This window comes from Camelus dromedarius, chromosome 9 (genome assembly GCF_036321535.1).
Source record: "Camelus dromedarius isolate mCamDro1 chromosome 9, mCamDro1.pat, whole genome shotgun sequence".
Classification (NCBI taxonomy): Eukaryota; Metazoa; Chordata; class Mammalia; order Artiodactyla; family Camelidae; genus Camelus; species Camelus dromedarius.
In genome coordinates, this window is record NC_087444.1 from 77,130,910 (window position 1) to 77,153,449 (window position 22,540).

The 22,540-nt window shown below is 55.6% G+C and overlaps 2 protein-coding genes across 4 annotated transcripts; both read right to left on the minus strand.

The window, feature by feature from the left end:
• Positions 1-4: 4 nt before the first annotated feature.
• On the minus strand, positions 5-10,234 carry TMC4 (transmembrane channel like 4). Of its 2 annotated transcripts, none has more exons than XM_031457205.2 (15): positions 10,033-10,234; positions 9,305-9,548; positions 6,915-7,060; positions 6,585-6,817; positions 6,326-6,447; positions 3,829-3,976; positions 3,132-3,299; positions 2,739-2,902; positions 2,350-2,476; positions 1,997-2,094; positions 1,469-1,652; positions 952-1,082; positions 698-853; positions 377-455; positions 5-276 (listed from the first exon to the last, which is right to left on the minus strand). In XM_031457205.2, the coding sequence occupies exons 1-15, from the start codon at positions 10,109-10,111 to the stop codon at positions 208-210; spliced, it is 2,148 nt and encodes a 715-aa protein (XP_031313065.1). In that variant the 5' UTR covers positions 10,112-10,234; the 3' UTR covers positions 5-207. The 2 variants fall into 2 exon arrangements, with proteins under 2 accessions (XP_031313065.1, XP_031313066.1); XM_031457206.2 differs by having other exon boundaries at positions 9,305-9,515; positions 10,033-10,233.
• A 160-nt stretch (positions 10,235-10,394) lies between these two features.
• MBOAT7 (membrane bound O-acyltransferase domain containing 7) lies at positions 10,395-22,462 on the minus strand. 2 transcript variants are annotated; one of them, XM_064489794.1, is made up of 8 exons: positions 22,346-22,462; positions 21,283-21,361; positions 21,041-21,170; positions 20,371-20,497; positions 18,240-18,399; positions 16,563-16,923; positions 14,629-14,805; positions 10,395-11,442 (listed from the first exon to the last, which is right to left on the minus strand). In XM_064489794.1, the coding sequence occupies exons 2-8, from the start codon at positions 21,356-21,358 to the stop codon at positions 11,055-11,057; spliced, it is 1,419 nt and encodes a 472-aa protein (XP_064345864.1). In that variant the 5' UTR covers positions 21,359-21,361; positions 22,346-22,462; the 3' UTR covers positions 10,395-11,054. The 2 variants fall into 2 exon arrangements, with proteins under 2 accessions (XP_064345864.1, XP_064345863.1); XM_064489793.1 differs by lacking the exon at positions 22,346-22,462 and adding an exon at positions 22,014-22,296.
• Between the last annotated feature and the right edge of the window lie 78 nt (positions 22,463-22,540).

Below are 22,540 nucleotides of genomic sequence, written 5' to 3' on the forward strand. Positions count from 1 at the left end.
TCGCTCAGCAGTCTCCGCAGTGTTTATTGATACGAGAAAGAGGTTCACTGTAGAGTCAGGGACTTGGCAGTGAATCCCAGGGCCAGAAAGGCATGGGGCCTTATCCACTTCCCTCATTTTCCAAATGACGTGGCCGAGGCTTACAAAGGGTCTGTGGGCAGGTCTGGATCTGAAAGTGGGCCTTCACCCTGAGCCAGACTAGGGAGGTCAAAGAGTTCCGTTGGCGGAGCTCAGCGCCACAGCGCGTTGTGCCAAGAAGACTTTATTCTGCGCCTCCTGGGGTAAAGGGTAGAGAGGTGGAGGTGAGACAGATCTCTCCCCTGTGTCCCTTTCGATATTCCCCGGGACCCCTTCCCAAGGACACGGCCTGGCTCACCGTCTCTATCTGATGTTTCAGCTCAGAGATGAGGCGTCCATATGAGTTAGCCAGGGCCACCGTATATGCCATAAGGATGCTAGAGGAGACAGGAATGGAAGCCAATCCCCAAACGCTCTTAGAGTATCTTCAACGTATGACGTTTTAGAAACCAGGGGTCTGGACCTCCTCCTCCAGACTCAATCAGTCCAGTATCCCAGCCTCCTACTTCCCTCAGACCCAGGAGTTTGGGCCCTCAGACCCCTCCTTCCTTGGAAGCAGGCAGCAGTGTCCCCAGAGCATATACCTTCAAACTTAGACCCAGGAGTCTGGGGCTCTCACCTGGAGATAAGCAGAAGGGGCACAGCAAAAGCCTGGGTCCCCAGGAAGAAGAGAAAGTTCTGGACAGTCTGAGGGAGGGTGCAAATGGAATTGGGGATCTCGGCCCAGATGGACGACTGCCCCCGGAACGGACCACACAGCTTAGAAGGTGGGATCCTGAAGTGAGAGACAGGCAGAGCTCAAGGATGGCCAAAAATCAGAACCCGGGAGGGAAGAGGAAGGGGGGGGGGGGCGCAGGTGCCTCTCACACTTACAGGAAGATGCTATATAGCACAGGAACGGCGGAGATGGCCAGACCCAGGAGAAGGACCAGGGGGAAAAAGAAATTTACTGTGGAGGCCCGGAACGTTCGGGAGGCCGGGGAGCAGGTGGAGAAGAGGGTGAGCTGAGGGTGGAAAAGGAGGGAATCTGAGGCACAGGAATCTGAGCCCCAGACTCTCCTTTTCCGCCATGCAGGACCCCTGGCCCCTAGCCCCCTCTCCTCAGTCAGGATCCAGGAGTCCCAGTTCTTTTCCACCATCAGACACAGGAGTTCGAGTCCCCTCTTTCCTCAGACCTAAAAGTTGGGATGCCCTAGACACCCCCATCTCCCACATCCAGGAGTCTGTCCTCCAGAATCCTCCTCTCTCAGGATCTAGTAGTCCAGGACCCTCGCATCCTCCCTTGCCGGGACCCAGTAGCCACACCCCTCAGTCCCCTCCTCCCCCAGGACCGAGAGCCCAAGCCCCAATACCTTCTGCTTCAGACACCAGGGTGCTCCCCACCCCTCACCTTCTTCAAATAGAAAAGCAGCAGGAACTTGGCCGTGTTGAGCAAAGGCAGTAAAGGGCAAAAAAAACTGCCCACCCAGACCACCGTCTGTGCGTAGATGAGCCCCAGCACTTCGTCCGGCACCTGGAACTCCTGGGTCCTAGCGAAACGACCCAGCGCCCCGGGACAGAGGCCACAGAGCAGCCTGAGGGGCGGGGTGCGATCGGGCCGAGTCAGAGGCAGACCAGCCACGAGCTTCCCCGCCTCCACTGTCCCCCTCATCAATCGGAAGTGGGCATTAGCTAAGGAGGGGCGGGGCTTTCAAGTTCTAGAGGGGGTGTGTCTAGAGGGCGGGGCTTGAGGACTGGAAGGGTAGAGGTAATCACATCAGTAGGGGCAGGGCCAGAGTGAAGTGACTACCACCAAACTCACGAAAGGAGCCAGGTCTGCAGACTTTGGGCAGTTCGAGGCGGGGCTAGGAAAGGGGCGGGGCGAGAGGGAAGAGAACAGGGTGGTGGGCGGGGCCACGGCAAGGGGCGGGACTCTCACTTTCGTGGAAACTGGATGAGCAGAATTACTGCCAGGCCAGTCAGCAGATCAAAGAGCAAGAGTTTGTACATCTCCTGCCCCAGCCGAGTCTCCCAGCACTGAGGAAGGAAGAACGGGTCAGAAAGACCTCAGGACCCAGACATCTGTGGACCCAAGCATCTCGGTCTCCAAATCACAAGCGTATGAGATCAATACTTACTCCAGGGGTCTTCAGGTTTTTCAAACATCTATCACCCCCGGTGAGGGGGTGGTATTCTAGCACCCCAAGCTCCCCTTTCTTCATAAGCCAGGAGTCTGGACCCACCAGGCTCCTCTCCTTCAAGGACCCAGTAGTCCTTGCCCCTTGTCCTCACCGGAAGTTCTTTGTAATTGTAGCCACAGGTTTTGCACGCCACAGCATCCGCATCACCGGCACAAGTAATCTGATTCCAGAGAGAGAGGAGCAGGACCACCAGGGAGGCCAGGCGGAGAAAGACAGTCCTGGCAAAGGGGAAAGGAGAGAAAGGGAATCGGCACTGGCCGAGTGCCCATCACGTGCCTGGTCCCTCCTGAGTGGAGCCTGCTCACAGTTTTCCCCATTTCACAGATGAGGAGACTGAGGCTTACTGATAAGAAGAGTCAGGATCTGAACCCAGATCTCACTGGATCCTATATCCTGGAGATTTCCGTGTCTTATCTGCTAGAAGCAATGTGCCTCGACCAGTCCCACCATCATCCCCAGCCCACCCCAGGAGACTGGAACCTGAGCAGGATAAAAACGATCTGGCGGCTCCTGGTGTAGCCCTCCAGCGGGGCAATGAGACTGAACACCGGCGGCAGCACGAAGTTGACCATGGAGATGAAGATGGACGGAAGATAATCCACCACGAGCTTCAGCAGTGGCATCTCCTGGACAAGGGGCCTCTCCTGGGAGGCAGGGTAGGACCAGGAGAAGCTCTGGGGTTCTGTGGGAGCCATGCTTAACAGTCTCCCCGCCTCTTCTTTCTTCAGCACCCTGAAGCCCAAGGTCCAAACCTAATCCCCACTCATCCCTCCTCTCTGAGATTCCAGGCATCACAGGTCTCAGTCCCCTCCACCCTTGCAAATGTAGGTTCCAGGACATTTAAACGTTCCTCTTCCCCCTGACCCTGCACACCTGCAACTCCACAGTGGCCCCTGTCGCCCAGTAGACGCCGTAGAAGGCTGCTCCCAGGAGTGCGAACACCAGCAGGTTGAGCAGCAGTCGCACCAACCACACCGTGGCTTCCTGGCCCAGGGTCCGCACCGCAGCCCGGCGCCGCACCACTGCTTCCTCCAGCTCCACCTGAGGCCACAGGAGATGTCCACGTGGCCTCCATTGCCCCAGGCCCGACCGGTGGTCCAGAGCCCAGGCTCAACGTTAACTGTTGCAACGCCGGTCCTCTGAGAACCTCTGTAATCCTTATCCCAGCCCACCCAGGGCCCTCCGGGCGACAGCGTAGACCTGGCCCCGCCCAGAACCATGCCGCGCCCTTCCTCCCAAGCCCCGCCCAACACGTCGTCCTCATTCTAGGGCCCGCCGGGCACTCACGCCGGGTGCGGCGTTTCAGTTCTACTTTATCAGGCCCTTTCTGGCCACACCCTTCTCTTACTTTTGATCCCAGGAGTCTTAGGCCCCGCCCCTTTCCTCCAGCTCGCTTCTCCCTGTACCCTTTGACCTCAGTCATCCCTATAGTGGCCTCCCAGTCCTTTTTCCCCTCTAGGTCCGCCTCCTTAGAAGAAAGCTCCGCCCCTCCCCGGTCTAGGTCCGGCCCATTCTCTCAGCCCCGCGCCCTATGGTCCCAACTGGTCGTAGGCCCAACCCCTGGGCGCACCTGCAGTTCGTAGTGGATGATGCGCTGGCGCAGCCGCACGTGCACCTCCCCGCTAAGGCCAAAGTCCCAGGCGGAGAACACTCGGTGGCTGTAGCTGGTCAGGGCCCCCGACTCAGCCAACAAGGTCTGCTTCAGCCCAGACACCGAGCTAAAAGAGGGGAGACCCGGGAGACAGTGTGGCAGGACAGCCACGAGCAGGGGGGCGTCCCTCTTTATGGGGCAAAGGCGGAAAATGAACCCTAGGACCTTGGGCATTTGGAGAGCTGCTACCTGGTGAAGACACATACAGTCATTGGAGCAAAAGACCAAGAAATTCAGAGGAGGACAGACACCTGAGAGACAGGGACAGCACTTCACACACAGTGAGAAAGGAAAACTCAGTGAGAAAGCGGAAAAGTGACCTAGAAAGCCGGGGAAACGGGCTCAGACTCAGAGCAAAGGAGGGACAGACACCCAGAGAAGGAGGACAGAGACTCAGAGGAGGAGGAGGCAGGAAAGCGGAAAAGTGATCTAGAAGGCCGGGGAAACGAGCTCAGACTCAGAGCAAAGGAGGACAGACACCCAGAGAAGGAGGAGGCAGGTAAAGAGACTTGAGAGAGGGGGACAAAGACCCAGAGAAGGGACAGAAAACTGGGAAGAGAGACTGCACCTTTCCAACCTCTGCAGGCACCAGCCCCCATCATCTCCCTAGTGGACTCAAGAGGACCCCCACCTGCTCTCCTTGCTTCCACCTATGCCCTCTTGGCCATCCTCCACTCCTGAGCCAGTGGAACCTTCCTTTTATGTGGATCAGGTGGCACACCCATTTAAAACAAGCTTCTCCTTGTTCTTGAATCCTAGGCATTTTCATAGCATCCTCCTCCTCATTGCCCCTGATCTGGTTCCCACCTGCTTCCTGAAGCTCAGATCCTGGCCCCTCTCCTCGTACTGGCCTTTCATTTCCCAGAACACTCTGAATCTCTTTCCACTATGGGGCCTTTGCACTGGCAGTCCCCTCTGTCTGCAGTGCCCGTGTCTTGGCTGTTCACCTGGCTGGCTTCCTCCCATGTTTCCCGTCTTTCTCTACAGGTCACCTCCTCAGAGAGTCCCTTACTCACCACTCCATCTAATGAAGGTCCCCACCCATTAATCTCTATCGCAGTGGGCAGCACACTACAGTCCAGAGACCAAATCCTGTTTTTGTAAATAAAGTTTTATTGGAACACAACCACGACCACTCATTTTCCTACCATCCGCAGCTGCTGCTTTGGCCCTACAACAGCGGACTCCAGTTGGGACCATATGGCCCACAAAGATAATTTCCTTCCCGGCCTTTACTTTGTTATCAGAAAAAAAATTTGCTTTGTGGTATCATCCCATTTGTTTTCTACATAGTACAGATCCCAAACTGAAATTGATTTGATTGTTTATTTCATAGTCTATCTTGCAATTTATCTCCCCTATTAGTAGGCTGTACAAAGGTAGGGGGAACCCCCATCTGGTATCCCTGGGCCCTGGCACAGTGCCTGGCATTTACAAAACACTCCATTTATTCTATTTTTTGTTTAAAGTCCTTGGTTTCCTTCTTGACCTCGGTCCCTTCCCTTGGGGATCTCCCCTAGTCTTGCCTGAATGCCAGTGAATCCCAAATTTCAGTCCAGACTCCGCAGAACTCACGTATGCAACTGCCTACTCAATATACCCTCATACATCCAAAAGGCATCTCAGAATCAACCGGTCCAAAACTGAAGCCCAGGTATTTCTTGTCAAAGCCTGCTCTTTCTACGACATCAGCGTCTCCTTACCTACCCCCTCCTTCTCTGAGTCCCTGTCCTCTTTTCTCTGGGTGTCTGTCCTCTTCTGGGTCTATGCCTCAATCTCTTTCTTGGTCTTTCACACCAATGACTGTGTCTCCTCCAGGTAGCAGCTCTCCAAATGCCCAAGGTCCCAGGGTATTTTTCCTGTTTGCCCTGCCCTTTCTACAGCCCTCCCTATCTCAGCTGATGGCCAACACCTGCAGTCATTCTCAACGTCCATCCTTCACCACAGCCCACAGCCAATTATTAGGGAATCCTGTGTCTTACTGCGTATCACGCATCCCCCCTCTTAAAATGTCAGCTCCAGGAGGACCAGATTCTGTTGGGGTTTTTGTTTGTTACTGTTTTGCCAACTGCTTGGCTCGTGGTATCTGCTCAATCAAATATTTGTTGCTTGAATGAATGAGTCACCCCTGCTTCTGTCCTATATAGCATTCTCCCCTCCAGCAAAGATGTAATTAATCTGCTTACTTGCTTAATACCTTACCTTCCCCACTAGACTCCAAGCCACAGAAGGGAGAAACTTCCCATCTTTGTCCCTAACCCTATCCCATTAACCCTAAACATGAAGTATTTTAAAATTTGATCTCAACTCAGAGAGAGAGGGACCACAGAAGGAGGCTCAGAATTCTTGGGGAGGGGGCTTTTGCCAATCCTACCCCCTACGGTCCAAGGGGTCTGGGTATGGGGGCGTCACTGACCGGTGCAGGATGAGCAGCAGGTAGAGGAGGCCAATGGCAAAGGCGGAGCACAGGTAGGTGATGGCCAGGTGTGGGCGGGGCGGGTAGAACCCATAGAAGAGAGGAGACCATTCTAGAAAACCCTGGAGAGGGAAGGGCAGGGCAGGGGTCACCGTGGGGCTGGGTGGAGGCGGGGTTCAGGGAGCTGGGCCATCGGGGTCGAAGGGTCACTGATGGCACTAGGCTCGGAGTGGGGTCTCCCAAGGACCCAGGCACTCACCTCTCCCGAGAGCAAGTTGAAGAGCTGGGTGGCGAAGGCGACCAGGCCCTGGGGGCGGGGGTTGTAGAAGCCGCAGAGCGAGGAGGCGTTAGGGGCAGGGGGACCAGGGGGAGCCCCTTCCAACCAGGTGGGCAACAGAATCATGCAGATCGTAAGCACGGAGGCCAGCGCGTTGAGAAGCAGCAGGAAGCGCAGCAGGGAGAAGTAGGACTCGGTGCCGGCGCCAAACTGGCCTGCAGGGGGCAGTAGAGAGGACTCGGGCTCCTTTCCGAGTCCGGTCCCAGCCCCTCCTCCCTCAGACCCAGGGGTCCAGCCCGAAGCCCACCATACCCCCGATCCTCTTCAGCGTCCACGCCCAGGGCTGCACGGTGCGCAAGCCTTCCCGCACCTTCTCCTTGGACCTCCGAAGCAGCAGAGCCCAGTGGGCCGTTCTGGACCCTGAGCCCTGAGCCACCTGGTCCCTGGCATGCCTCTGCCTGGGAGGAAGAGTCAGAGACAGAAAAGGAGGGGCCTAGTGGCCCCTAAATGGAAACCACCCAGATGTAGAAACCACCCAATCGTTGGACCAGGAAGTAAATTGCAGTAGATTCCTAACACGGAATACTCCATAGCAATAAAACACACACACACCCCTAATGTTCAGCATAGGAAGACAGGCAGAAAATACAGACTGCAGGGTTCTATCTACACAGAGGCTCAGAGCAAGCAGGGTTCAACTCCACTCTTTAGGGGTGCGCACACAGGTGGCAAAGCTATGAAGAAAATCAAGAACGTGATCCTCTGTAAAAGCCTGGGAAGGAGTTACTGTGGGGAGAAAGGGCAGTGCCAGGGGAGGGGCTGGTGGGGTGACCTAGGTGGAGTTTACCTGGACCCTCACTCTGGAAATACTCTTTTAAGTCTGTACATGATGTTTCATGCAGTTTTCTGACAGCAAATATCATAAAGTTAAAAAACAAAACAAAACAAGGGAGAGGGTATAGCTCAAGTGGTAGAACACATGCTTAGCATGCACGAGGTTCTGGGTTCAATCCCCAGTACCTCCACTGAAAAACTAAATAAAGGAAGAAACCTAATTTCCTCCCCCCTGCAAAAAAAAAAAAAAAAAAGGGTAGGTGCGATATTGTGATTTATACTAAGAAATATATATTTAGTACTGTATGATATCACTTATCTGCAGAATCTAAAAAAAAAAAACTTAAAAAGAATGAAATAATGCCATTTGCAGCAACATGGACAGACCTAGAGACTATCATCTAAGTAGAGAAAGACAAAGGTCATATGATATCACTTATAACTAGAATTAAAAAATACAAATTAACTTATTTACAAACCGGAAATAGACTCACAGACATAAAAACCATCTATTGTTACCAAAGGGGGGGATGGATAAATTAGGAGTTTGGGATTAACATATACACACTACTATATATAAAACAGATAGACAACAAGGTCCTACTGGATAGCCCAGGGAACTATGTTCCGTATCTTGTAATAACCTATAATGGAAAAGAGTCTGGAAAAGTATACATATATCTGAATCACTATGCTGTACATCTGAAACTAACATAACATTGTAAATTAACTATACTTCAATTTAAAAAAATGGTTACCAGGGGCTGCGGTGGGTTAGGGACATGGAGAAGAAAGCATAGAAACTTCCAATTACTAGATGAATACATTCTGGAGATCTAATGTACAGCATGGTGATGAGAGCTCATAATACTTGAAGGCGGAAGGTTGAAGGTTGCTAAGAGAGTAGATCTTAAATGTTTTCACCACAAGAAGAAGTGGCAACTATGTGACATGGTGGTGTTAGCTGGCACTACTGTGGTAATCATTTTGCAATTTGTAAGTGTAGCAAATCAGCACATTGTACACCTTAAGCTTCATGATGCTATGTGTCAACCATATCTAAATAAAGCCAGAAAAAATAAAAATTAAATAAATAAATAAATATATATATATATATATATATATAGTCTTCCAGTATCTGGCACACAGCTCCTAAACCCTTGAATTTCCTAAGTGGTGAGTGTGATAAAGGTGTCTTTTTTATGTTAACGAGGTTATTTTGAGAAAGCACCTAAGGATGGGGGTGGGTAGGGGGGGTGGAGGCTGATAGCCAGAGGAGCCAACTGTGTGATTAGAGGGTTGGAGCTTTCAGTGCCACATGCTGATGATCTCCAGGGAGGGGCGAGGGGCTGGAGGTTGAATTAACTGTTAATGGCTCAAGGTCCTGGGTTCAATCCCCAGTACCTCCATTTATAAATAAATAAAGCTAATTACCTCCCAAAAAGAAAAATGCATAATAATTGTTGAATAAGGACCCAGCATTTTCACCTTCCACTGGGTCCTGCAAATTATGTAGAGGGAGAGAGGAAAGAGTGATAGGCTTTGAAGAGGAGGCAGGGACAGAGACAGACATAACAGAGAAGAAAAAACTAACAGATTGCAGACACCCAGAGAGAAACAGCGAGAGGTCGACACAGGAGGGAAAGAAGACAAAAGAGACTAGAACCTGGGAGAGAGAAAAGAATGAATCCTGGAAACAGGACTCCTTGGAGTCAGAGAAACACAAACACATATGGGGGTAAAGAAACCCGGAGAGGCAGCTCTGAGAGAGGCAGAAATAGACAGGACAGAGTCTGAGACGTAGACAGAGCCGCCCGCAAGTGGGACGACGGCCCACACCTGGCTGGGACGTGGGAGGCGGGACTCACCGGTGCGCCCGTCTGGCCTGCATGGGCCAGGGCAGCTCCCGGGAGGGGCAAGGCTCCTGCATTTCCTTTGGTGCGGATTCTGCGAAGGCCTGAATGCTCCTCTGTCTGTCCTCCTTCTCCTCCAGGGCCCCCCAGGGCAGCACCCCAGGGCCTCGGAACCGGAGGGTGGCAGCACTGGGGAGCTCATTCAGCACAGAGGACAGCGATGGGCCTGAAGTAGGCAGAGGGCTGGGAGGGCCCGGGCCTCCCCAGCCCCTCCTCCCTCAGACCCAGGGGTCCAGCCCCCAGATCCTTCTCCCTCAGACCGAGGGGTCCAAGCCCATAGGTCCTCCTCCCCCAGATCTGGGAGTTTAAAACCCCCAGTCCCAGACCCCACCCCACCCCACCAGCCCTGCCAAGCACCCAAATGCGGACCCTCCAAGCCCTTCCGATCCCAGGGCTGAGGAATCCACTCAACTTCCTTTTCCCTCGAATTCAGGAGTTTGTGACCCTGGCCTCTCCCTTTCCTCAGATATCCCAGCCCCTAGCCCTCTCCTCCTCCAAGACTCTGGGTCTCCAGACTCCTCCCAGGACTCAGGGGTCCCAGCCTCTTGTTCCCCTCTCCCCCAGAGCTGAGGCCCCTCCCCTTTCTGCCCTCCAGACCCAGGAGTCAGACCTCCATTCTCCGCATCCCCCAGGGCTTCTGCTAACTAGAGGGGTTGGACCTGACCTTCCTCTGGCTCCCCTACCTGTTCTGGCCTCCCGGGGCGCCGGCCAACCCCCAGAGGAGCCCCAGGGCTCCGGTTCCCACGCTGGACTCTCTTCCATGGCCCCGGGTGCGTTTATGTTTCCGTCTCAGGCTGAGCAGGGACTGTCACAGGTGAGGGAGGGGCCGGAGGCAGGTCTGTACCTGGCCGACAGGTGGCCCGGAGGAAAAACCCAGCACTTCCCAGAAACAGATAAGGCTGCTGCTCCGAAAGGTCTCCTGGGAACTGAAGTCCACAGATGCCCGCGTGGCTCCGGGGAGCTGGGCGGGAGCCCATCACACCGGGACTCGGTGGTCCAAGTCCCCTGACACTGGCTGGTCACCCAGACACCCCCACGGACGGAGTCTTTGTGCAACACTTTATTGGGAGAGATTTACACATTCCAAGCCTGTCTTAGGCCAAAGGATGACAAGAGGGTGACAGGAGCACTGGGACCTTGAGATGGCTCAGATGGAAGCTACAAGAGCCGCGGTCCAAAGGCCTGCACATTTGTGCCTCGGTTTCCCCTTTCCAGGAGGGTTACATTCCGCACTGGTCTCATGAGACAAAGGAGAGAAGAGAAAGCTACCAGAAACAGGGCGTTCCCCACAACCCCCAGCGTCTGCTCTGAAGCTCAGATCCCCACACCGTGGATCCCAAGAAAGGTAATTTTTGCCCAAGAAACCATGTCACCCACAGGCTCCTGCTCTGGGCGGTGAAGTGCAGGTCTCTGAACACCTGGAGCTGGGCAGGGACAAAGGGAGATTCTGTCTGGATATCTTGATTTTACAGAAGGGGAAATGACCTTCTGTAACCCTCAGGGCAGAGGGCGGGGAAGCAAGAGAGCCCCAGCCTTGCTCCGTCACAGGCAGGGTACTGAGCTGGGGAAGCGGGAGTCCTCTCCAGGCCCCTTGCCAAATCAAGGGCTCTCTCTGGGACGGGAGACAGCAGCCTGGTTCACAGAACCCCCAGGCAAAAGCCTGGTGGGTGGACCAACCGGCAGAGAAGGTGTGGTGCCTGCCGGCTTACTCCTCCCGAAGCTTTCCTGGGGGAAGGCTGGCAGCTGGGGACGAGGTCTTCCGCCGGCTGGGGCTCCCCCCACCTAAAGCCAGCCCCAGCCCCAGGGCCAGCAGGGCCAGGACGTGGATGCAGAAGTAGACGGAGGCCCAGTACCGGAGGGTGTCGCCCAGGGAAAGCAGCACGAAGCCCATGCACATGTAGTCGTAGGCCCGCATCTTCAGGAACCAGTGTGCCCAGTCCCAGAGCTCCCGGCCCCTGGGGCTGAGCCGCCCCCGGAGGGCCGACTCCAACCGGCCCTCCGCTGCCAGGCACAATGGGATGGTCAGGAAGCTCAGGTAGTAGCCAGGGTGCAGGCCGTGCCAGTAGGCGCTCAGTAGCATGGTCCAGGCGCTCCTGGGGGAGGGGCGGGAAATCAGGACCCAGAGTCCAGGCCCCCAGCCCCTCCTCCCTCTAACCTGGGGGTCCGGACCCCCAGATCCTCTTCCCCCAGACCCAGGAGTCCAGGCCCCCAGCCCCTCCTCCCTCAGACCTAGGGGTCCAGCCCCCCAGATCCTCTTCCCCCAGACCCAGGAGTCCAGGCCCCCAGCCCCTCCTTCCTCAGACCCAGGCATCTCTACTCGCTTCTCAGAAATCCCTTCCCAACACTCTTTTCCCTCAGGACCCAGGAATTGAGTCCCCAGCCAGTTCCCTGTGAGGATCCAGGAGTATAATTCCTGATCCATGAAGACTCAGGAATCTCCAGCCATGGCCCCTTCTCCTTAGGGACTCCAAAATGCTGTCCCCTGCAGATCCAGATTCAGGCTCTGACCCACACTTCCGCGGAGGACACAGAATCCACAGCAATCCCAGCGACCCGGGGCCTGGGTCCCCGCCCGTCGGCATCAAGTCCTCCCTCTGGCACCTTGGGGTGCTTAAAGTGCAAAAACAACCTAACGGCAGAATAAGGCTGCTCACCCTATCCTGGAGGGCTGTGAAAGGCTGGCAATAAGAGGCTGACTTTTCCCTGCTGCCAGCAGGGGAGATCTTTTCCTCCTCTTTCCTTAGGCCATTTCCTTGAAAAGCCTAGTGTCTGAGCACCTTTCCTGTGTCCTTTGGATACAGATGTAAATCTTTGAAAAGGTGGAAGAGGCCTCTAGAAAGCCATACAACCCAGGGATGTTTTCTCCAGGGCCTGGGAGCCATCTCTTTGAAGCACAGATGCAGAAGGAGATGGAGCCCATCTGCCGGCCGAGGGGGTTCTGCCAGGTGCCAGCTCCCAGCTGTAAACACCTGCTCGCCACAGAGGTCGTTTCATTCTTCCTTCAGATAAAGACACTTAACTAACACAGGTGGCTACCCCAATTACCACATGAGCTCGGATGAACACGAAAGGACGCAGAGCGCCGTGGAGTCCTCCGACGTGAGGACACGTCATGGTGTCTCTGAGGACACACTACATAAAAGGAATGTAAGTGATGGTGGGTGGTACAAAAAGGGGGAGATTTCTTTCCATCTTGGTAATCTCCTCCATGGATGACTTGCGCTGTGCATCGAAATCTGGTTTAATACTTATTCAAGAACAAAACCGTTTTCTTTCTTTTCTGCCTACGGCAGAGAGAATTCTCTGGGTTGCCCGAATATAAAGAAACTGACAGTAGGACACGCATCTGTGCAACCCTGGCGTTTAACTCAGCCTGTGCACAGCTGAGCTCTTGGCCACTCCCCTATCCGACCTGCCTCTCTCTGTCCTCCTCTTCTCCCATTTCGCCCTCCCTACCCACCATGAAGTGAACATTCTCCAAAGAATCGGCTATGCTCCCCTGTTCCATTCTCTTGAACCCCGTTCAAATCCTCCAAACTGCTTCCGTCAAGCTGCCGGGGACTTCCTCCCATCACACCCAACCCAGTGGTCACACCTGCCTTCATTGCATTGAAGCTCCAGGCACCGGCTGACACAAATGACCCTTCCCTCGCTCCTCCCTGAAACGCTTGTTTCTCTGAGCTTCCTTCTGGGGATGAACACTGCTGATTGTCCTGCAGTCTCACTGGCTGCGTCTTTGCTGGCTCCCTCTCCTTGTTCCTCGTCTACACCAGGGTTTCTCAATCTGGATACTACTGACACCTAGGGCTGGATCATTCTTTGGTGGTAATGGTTGAGGGGGACTGTCCTTCACATCGTAGGATGTTTAGGAGCCTCCTCTGCCCTCTGGACACCAGTAGCACCTCCCCATTATGACAAAAGTGTCACCAGACATTGCCAAATGCCCTCAGGGGTACAGCATAGTTGAGAATCCCTGATCTAAACACTGGAGCACTCTGTGCTTTGACCTGAGGCTCAGCTTTAAGTATCATCAACACCTGCTGATGCTCAAGTGTCCACCTCTTCCACCAACCCTTCCAGAACGCACCGTAACTACCTGCCTATCCAATCACCCCAGCTGGAAATCTAAGAGTCACCTCAGAGTCAGTGAGACTCAACCCAAGTCTAGTTTCCTCACCCTACCCACTCCTGAAACTTCCCCCTGCCCCATCCTCCCTTTCTCAGGAAATGGCCCTACTGTGTGCCCTCACCTGGGCATCACGCTCCACTTCCTTTCTCATGCTCCACATCCAGGTGGGGCCAAACCCTGACTCCACCTCCCAAATGCATCCTCTTCGAGACCACTGGCCCCTACTCCAGGACTCCATCATGGCCCACTGGCCGGCCCTGCTTTCTCTCTGCTCCCTCTCCCCGCCTCTATTCCATTCCCCACGCAAGGCCGGAACGGACCTTTAAATCGTAAGTCAGATCACACGCCCAGGGAAGCCAAGCCCCAGAGGTGAAATTATTAATTGCGTCATTATGAGAACTGTTCATGGTGTATCCTGACCTCATCTGGTGGCTCAGGGAAGGCTGACTGACACTTGGCAGGCTGCCTAACCTCTCTGAACCTGGTTCTCTTCATCTTTAAAATGGGGATAAGAGCTCCTGCTTACTAAGGTTGTAAAGGTAAGAATGGCAGAAAGTCTCTACTCAAGAAATACTGGATGCGGAGGAGGGTGTAGCTCAGTGGTAGAGTGCATGCTTAGCATGCATGAGGTCCTGGGTTCAATCTCAGTACCTTCATTAAAATAAATAATAATAAAGCCTAATTCCCACCCCCCCCCCAAATATTGGAGGAGTGAAGGATAATATAAAAGCTAATATACAGCGAGCACTCACCTCTCAGGCCTACTTTATCTCAATTACTCCTCGTATCGACCTATGAAACAGGTTAACAGTATCACCCCCACTTAAGAGCTGAGGGAACAGAGGTCAACTGACTCCTCGAAGTTTCTTGGTAAATGGCAGGGTCAAGGAAATCTAACTACTGAGTCCACAGGGCTCAGTACACTGCTCCTGTGGAACAAGGCTGACTTTACAGAAGTTGAAACCAAAGCCCAAGAGGAACAATTTACCCTAGAGGCAAATCAGAGCCAGCGCAACAGGCCCTAGAAACTACAACTCCCATGATCCTCAGAGGGGGCGGGTGTGGAGGTCCAGCTGGGGAAGCCGCAGGCAGCTCCAGGGGCAGCTGGGGGGTGTAGATCCGTGCTGTCCTCTGAGACAGGCGGGCTCACCTGAAGACGTAGGAGCGGGCAGGCGCGTTCTTGTAGATGTACTGCGCCAGCCACCACTGCACCGTCATGTTCCAGTACCGCATGCCATCGCGCACACGCACGCAGAAGTCTGTGTTGTAGCAATCGATGTTGCGGATGGTCTCATAGTCGTACTCCAGGGAAGCCGCCTTCTCCGGACTGAGGGGTGGAGGATGAAGGTGGGGACAGACACGCAGCTCAGCCAGGCCCCCTCCCGACGCTGGCTACTGTCCCAGCCCCCGATGCTAAAGAGGGGATCCTGTCCAGGAAACAGCTTTCTGGCCATCACCTTTGCTAGGGCAACAGGGGAGGATAGCCCAGAGGGAGCATTTTTGGGGAGGAAGTGCACAATTCATCAACAATACGGTTCTCCTTCTCCTGGCAAGGGGGCCTGCAACAGCCAGGAAGTCTGGAAGCACTACGGTTGCTAAGCTAAGGGTCCTGAGCAACCTGACCCACCATGATCATGGTCTCAGGTGCTAGGGAAAGGCCGTTCCTTAGCAACCAAGCTCAGTATATTCAGAAAAGCCTCCAAGTAGTCCTTTCTAAGTTGTGGGATGCCTCGGTTGTTAGGCAAGTAGCATCCGTAACAAGGTGGTCTGTGGTTGCTAGGAAGGTATTCTAGGTCCTCCTGACACCACGATGTCTCTGCTGCTAGGGAAAGGGCATTCCTTAGCAACAAGGCCTAGGATGTTTAGAAAAGCTTCCCGGACCTTTCCTGGCTTTTAGTCCCTATGATTGTTCTAGAACTGTCATCTCCAGCAATACAGTGGTTCCTGGGCCACTGGTGCCAACACTCCCAGCAAAGGCGGACATCCTTGGCCCACCTGAACCATTGGCAGCTTCTGATAATGGAAGAGGGGGTATCCATTAGGAGTGGAGCCCAGGAGGTTTAGACAAGCCTTCAATTCCTGCTTGATGTCTTTTGGGGGAACGTCCTCTAGCAACTGGAGGTCCGCCTATGGTTACTATGGCAATGGCAAAAACTCTGCATGGGAGTGCCACTTCCCCGATGATAGAATGGCAGTTCATGACTACTAGGGAATGGCCCAACCCCAGCAAAAACTAGTTCATTATTTACAACAAAGGGCTGCTTTCCCAGCCCCTGCCTGAAGGCTGACCATGGTTACTAGGAACAGAGGGACAGTCCATCCCTGGTTGCTAGGGGCACATTTCCCTAGCAGCAAAGGAGCAACATCTCCGTAACGACAAGGAGCCCATAGTTACTAGCAGTGTGATTTACCTAGTGATGAAGGAGCTGGGGGGTGGCTTTACCAGCAATGTCAATCCATAGCTACCGGGGGTTTCCTGGGCAACAGGAGGAATGCAACCTACAGTTGCTAGGAACGGTGTCCCCTCTGCTAGAGGACAGCATGGTCAAAGATGCCATTTCCTTAGAAACAGAGGGCAACAGCAAGCTGTTATGTGATGACATCCCATGGGGAGGGCCTGCAGGTCCCCAGCAACAAAGGGGCAGTTTAGGGGGTGCTGTTTCTATAGCAATAAAGAGCAGCCTCTTGGCAGGAAAGCGCAACCCTGTTGCTAGGGAATGGTTTCCCTAGCAACAAAGGGCTCCTCATCACTGCCCAAGGACCGCATCCTGAGCAACCAGGAACAACTGGGTTATTGGGGGTGAAACTTCGTTGGCAACGCCTTCCTTTTCCTGGCAACAGAGAGCAATTCACCATTCCAGGGGGTGACAAGCGATGGCAACAAGGGGTAAACCGTAGGTATCAGGACTACTGTTTCCCTAGGACAGGGGTGGCGGGCTGTGGTGGCCAAAGGGCGACACTCTGCTGACCACAGGTAGTAGGCCTGCCCCCCCTGCTCCCCGTTATCCTCCCTGCTAGGGGCAGGGCCAGCCCGTGGTGATGGGGCCTGCCAGGTCTTGGGACACCTCCCTCCCGCCGCCTGACCTGCTGGGGGGTGGGCATTGGAGGGTGGGGCCGCCCCCGGCCCGGGCTTTGGCGGCCACGGGGTAGGCCCCGAAGCCGGCGGCAATACAGCCGCACTCGGCGGTAATCCAGGCCACGTAGAAGCGCATGCGGAAGGCGAAGAAGACGGGGATCATGTAGAAGAGGCGGGCGGGCAGCGGGCGGGCGTAGAAGGCGTCCTCGCGCACGGCCTCCAGCGGGAAGAGGTGGGAGGACAGCAGGAAGAGCAGGCCGAAGAGCGGGGCCGGCCAGGCTCGGCGCAGCATGGGCCGCAGGCTGGGCACGGCCCCCGGGAAGGGCTGCTCCAGCCAGTCCAGGTAGGTGCGGTAGCGGAAGAACGGGCCTGTCGGGAGGCGCGGGAGGCTGGTCAGAGATGCGTACACGTGGTGGGGGCTGGTGGGGGTGGGGGGCAGAGCTGAGTCTGGGGGGGATGGGGTGGGGGAGACCAGCCAGAGCTTCGGGAGCTGAGGTGGGCCGAGGGAGAGAGAGAAGCTGGGGGGGGGGGTGGCGGGGGGCTATGAAACCCAGACAGAGAGGGACAAGGAACCAGAGAAAGGGGAGGACAAGGGACTCAGCAGGAAAGAAAGAGGGGCACTGGCCGCAGGAATGAGAGGGGACTGAGACACAGACAGATGGAGACAGAGACAGGCCAGACCTCGAGGGACCAGGGGTGACCTGGGTATAAAGGAGTAACGGAAGTGGAGCAGTGCCTCTGGAGGGGAAGGGAGCGGTGTGAGAAGAAATCAAGGTGGCAGGGGCTGGACCCCCGGGATCGGAGGAGCGCTTTGAATTTTGTTCTGAGCGCTAGGAAACCACTCTAGACTCTTCCACCAGGGACGTGCGGGAATAGCTGCCTTTTCACAAGACCCCTCTGGCGGCTGAGCAGGGGGAGCTGCAGAGGGACAGTGATGGCAAACAGGAAACTGTTGCAGCGTTTTAGAGAAAATGATGGCCTGGCCTGGGGAGGGAGCAAAGGGGATTAACAGAAGAGACAGGTGTTAGAAGTCTTACATGTCACAAAGGCCACACACTGTATGACTCCATTTATAAGTATTCAGGATAGGCAAATACAGAGATAGAAAGTTAATTAGTGGTTTCCAGGGAATGGGGACAGATGGAGGTTTGGAAGATGATGGCTAAAGGGCACAGGATTTCTTTTCAGGGTGATGAAATTACTTGAGAACTACTTGGTGCTGATGGTTGCACAAATCTGTGACTATATGAAAACCCAGCAAACTGGTTGTGGTTATAAGTAGATGAAGATGGCAATCATAGCTCAATCCAATTGTTATAAAGAAGAGACCCTTCTGTGAGGCCAACAGCAACAAAACATATTTTCTGAAACTAAAATGGGACCCCAAGCTGTGAATATGTGTTGCCTGGATGGCAGAGATGTTAAGGTTCTGCAGACCTTTCTCCCTTATCTCCTGTTGACTACAAGGAATCATTTTGGCTGAGAACAGTCTGTCTGTAGTCTGGAGGAGCCCTGGGACCTGTGTGAGAGTCAGATGGGGACTTGGGCATAGAGGTTCACCCTCAGAGCAGCGGATGCTGGCACGGAGGGCGGGACCACGGAACGGGTGCCAAACTCCGGGCAGAGAATGGAGACAGAGGGTGAGGAGACGCGGAGAGGCAGGCCCGGGGGGCAGGCACACCCACCTGTCATGATGCCCACGTAGCAGTAGCTGTAGCTGAGCGTCTCCATCAAAGAGGGCACATCGGGCAGCAGCCCCAGGCTGGGCCCCTTGCTGAAGCCCGCGGCCATTTCCTTCCTTTGAGCCACGTGCAGGTCCTGAACTTCACTGGCCAGACTCACCAGCTGGGAGGAAGGGGTGCGGGTGGGGGACAGGTCAGACCCGGGCCTCCTCACACCCACCTCCCTTTCACTACCCTTCTCGGCAGTCAAGGGCTGCTGCATTGTGCAGCTGGGGGCTGAAGCCCTATCCACAGGCAGCTCTGAGCACCCTGAGTTGTGAGGGGCCGCGTCTGGGTGACTCTCACTGGCGAGTGTCCTGCAGGGCTCTCTCCTGGGTGCCTGTCTCCTTTCTCTATGTTCCGTCTTGCTGCGTTCTCCAGCAGTTGGTGGCTTTAGATACCACCCACACTGTCTCCTGGTCTGGACTTCCCTTCTAAGCCCCAAGGCCCATCATCAAGCTGCCGCTTGTCGTCAATACCTGGATGTCCGCCGGGCACCTCGAATGGAACACATCCAGAGTGGAACACAGTACTATCCACTTCCCTAAGTGGGTCCCCTTCTAGTCTCTACCCCCGGCCCCCCTCACAGCAAATGCCACCACCATCCAATTAACTGCTTAGGCTGCAAACCTTCCTTCCTCCCCAAATTGAATCCCTTAAGTCTCCTGAGTCTGTCTCTTTGGCCTTGCCTCCACCACTGCGCTGAATATGTTCGGCCTGCCCCTGTGGCTCTGCTCTCTCCCCTTATTGGCCTGACATCAGCAGGTCTGCGTTCTCCAGCTTCTTCCTGGGTCCAGTCGACAGAGAGCCCCAGGCAGAGACGGAGGAAGGCAGGAGCTAGGAGCTGGCTGTGACCCTTGATGGATCTTCTCAAACTGGGTGGCTCCACACAACTCTTTTTCCTTCCTGGTTCCACTGCCTGCCCCTCCTCTTGTCCCTGTGGGCCCAGGACTCCTGCACTGTCCTTTCTGACTCCTCCCCATCCCGCCCTCCCTGTTGTGCATGAAAACTCCTCAGATTCTCCCCAAACGCCGCATTTCCCGTTGGAAATGGGAACTGGGCCACCACTGGACTGGCCAGCTGGACTCTGATAAAGGAGCCCAATGTCATCCCAACTTGTCCTTCCTGCTTCAATTCACTCAGCATCCGAAGCAAGTATTTTTTTGGTGGGGGGAATTAGGTTTATTTATTTATTTTTAATGGCAGTCCTGAGGGTTGGACCCAGGACCTCGTGCATGCTAAGCACACTCTCTGCCACTGAGTTCTGCACTCTTATCGCTGAGCTGGACCCTCCCCCTCTGTGAAGCAAGTATTTTTGAACATGTAAGTCTAGTCACATTAACTCTTCGGGCAACAGACCAAGAAACCTCCTGTAGTGGCTGTGGAGCCCCCCGTGAAAGAAGCCCGAACGCCTCACCTTGGCCTACAGGGCCCTGCCTGGTTTGGCCCGGGCTGCCTGCGCTCTGTGTCGCTCCTGATAAACAGGCCACATGGCCGACCCACGGCGGGTGGGCCTCAGCCTGCTCCCCTCCGCACACGCCGGTCCCTTTGTCCTGACAGGCTCTTCCTGCGCCTCTTCTCTTAGCTAACCCAACCCGGCCTACCCTCGGCTCCCGCCGGGGACACGGGGTGCCGGAGAGACCCGCATCATCACCTTGCCGGACCGTTCTGTTCACTGATGTCTGTAGCACACAGTCGGAGTGAGTGACTCTGTTCTGAGGGTGACGCCAGGGAATCAGTTTTCACTCATCTTCCCAGGTCACACAGAGCCAGATGTGGTACTGTCCTGGTTTTGCGCCCTCAGATAGTCCTACCTCCCCAAAGCTGGTTTTTCTCCATTGCAAAATGGCTTGCTACAAAGATGCACTTAGCCCAGCCTCTGGCGCACCACAGCGCCAAGTGGCGCCCACGGTTACAGAACTTTGGATACTTCTTTACCCCAGGAAAGAGGGGACAGGTGAAGTCCCACCCACGTCCCCTGGGGTGTGTGGGAGAGACCCTCAGGCCTCCTCTGCCTCCCATGGGAGTGACTGGGAGAACGAGGTAAAGTTGGGGAGGTTAACTGGCACACAGGGAGGGTTGGCGGGACTCTGACCTTCAGTGTCAGCAGCAGCTGGACGGCATTGGTGAAGGGCGTGGGAGTGGGCAGGCCCAGCAGGCTGAGTGCTCGGAAGAAGAGCAGATAGGAGAAGGTCCAGGCTAGGGCCAGGGCGTGGCAGGAGCTGGGCAAAGGCAAGAGGCATGCTCATGCTGTGCTGGGTGCAGGAGATCTTGCCTCTGCCTCTCCTAGATTCCAGCTACAAATCCTCCCCCACCTCCCCACCTTCAGAGACAGACCATGAGAGGAGGGGGAATGGAATGAGCACGACTGAAACAGCCACAGAGAGAAGAGAATGAGGAGGGGGTTAAGAGAGGCTTCTGGGTGAAGACCCTTCAATCCTCCATTTTTTCTGGGGGGGGGGGGGAGAGAAACAGGGAGACAGAACACCAGTATGAACGGTGGCAGGGCCAGCAGACCAGGACAGTCCTCCTCTCTCCTAAATCCGTGACATGGATGTAAAGGGACTGGAACAAACACACAGGGACAAGACCCAGACAAGGGCAGGAAAGGAAGAAAAACAGACCAGACAAACAACACAGAGAATCTAGAGATAAATAAGAGTCATCCAGAGACTGAGGCAGAAACAGAGAAAGACCCAAAGAGGAAAAAGGTTGCTTCCTCCACCCCCTCCATTCTCCCCCACCGCCCACCACCAAATCCTCACCAGGGCTGGGCCTGAATGAGTGCCCAGGTCCCAAGGATGGTGACGAGAGAATGCAAAGTGTGGGGGCCACAGGTGAACAAGGTGAGCCCCAGGCCCACAGCTGCTGCCCCCCATTTCTTCAGCCCAGGTCCTGCAGGGAGAAGGCATAACATAAGCATGGAACCTTCCAGGGGTCCGCCCGACACGAGTCCCCCTCCCCACCCCCCGCCTTTATTTTCCACTGGGGAGGGAACCTGACTCACCAGCTTTCTTAAAGAGGAAGCCGATGGGGATGGAGATAAGAAGAACCACTAGATACGTCCATTCTTCGGGCGACATGTTCTGGGGGAGGGGCAGAGGTTCGCGGTGAGAACCCGGGAGTCCGGGCCCCCGGCCCCTCCCCCTTGGGGATTCAGGAATCAGCCCCCCTAGTCTCCAGTTGTCCAGGATCAAGGAGTCCTACCCTCAGCTCCTCTCCTCTGAGAACACAGGAATCCCGACCGCCAGGCCCTTCCTCCTTCTAGGATAGAGGAAGCCACCCCCAGACCCCCTGTTTGGAGAACCTACTCCCTCAGACCTCTTCCCCTTTGAGAAACCAGGAACCTAAACTTCCAGCCCCCTCCTCTTTCGAGGATCCAGGAACCCAGGCTCCCTCTACCTATCCCCCAGCCCCTCCCTCTTTGAGAACCCAGCTCTCCAGACCCCCAACCCCCTTTCGAGGAGAACTCAGAGGAGTCAGGCCTCCAGCTGCCACCTCCTTTAGAGCTCCGCTATATCTCCTGTCTAAAACCTGGAGAGAGGGCCCCCTCCTCAGCCCCGACACCAAGCACGGGTAAGACCCACCCTGGGCAAAGCCACAGGCGGTTACGCCACCCAAGAGCTCGGTCGCGCTCCCGTAGCCGCCCCCGCACCCCATTAGCCCGCCGATCTGCAGCGAACCACACACTGTCCAGACTCCTCCTGGTCTCCAGGGAGCCCCGACACCCCGGCCCACCTGGGCCCGCGGTTCCGCGCCGCCCGCAGGGCTGGAGGTGGCCGAGCAGTCCCGGCCCGCGGGCCACCGCGAGTCCGGCCACGCCTACCCCGCCCAGCACGCCCCCGCGTCTTTTAGGGGGCCGGCCGGGCTGCGCAGTTCGGAGCCGGGTGCGCAGCCCTCGGCAGGCTCCGGGCTGGGCAGGAAAGGAGCCGGGTCCGGGAGCAGCGAGTACGAGCCCACGGCTGGACTCGGACACCGGATCACCCAGCCGCGAGCACGCAAAGGGGCGGGGCTCCGGCTCGGGAAGGGGAGGGGCCAGAAGCTTCGCGCTCTGAGGGACGCGACTGGACCTGGGGCGGAGGCGGGGCCTAGAGCGCAGAGTTCAGAATGAGGCGGGGCCTCCGCTTCAGGTTCCTTCGGGCAGAGTCGCGAGAAGGTTTGGAGGCGGGCCCATAAGCTTCGGTTCTCTTCGGAGGTAGTCGAGGACGGAGCGTCTCTATTCGGACGTAGGCAAGGCCAAGAGCATCGGCCGGATGTGGGTGGGG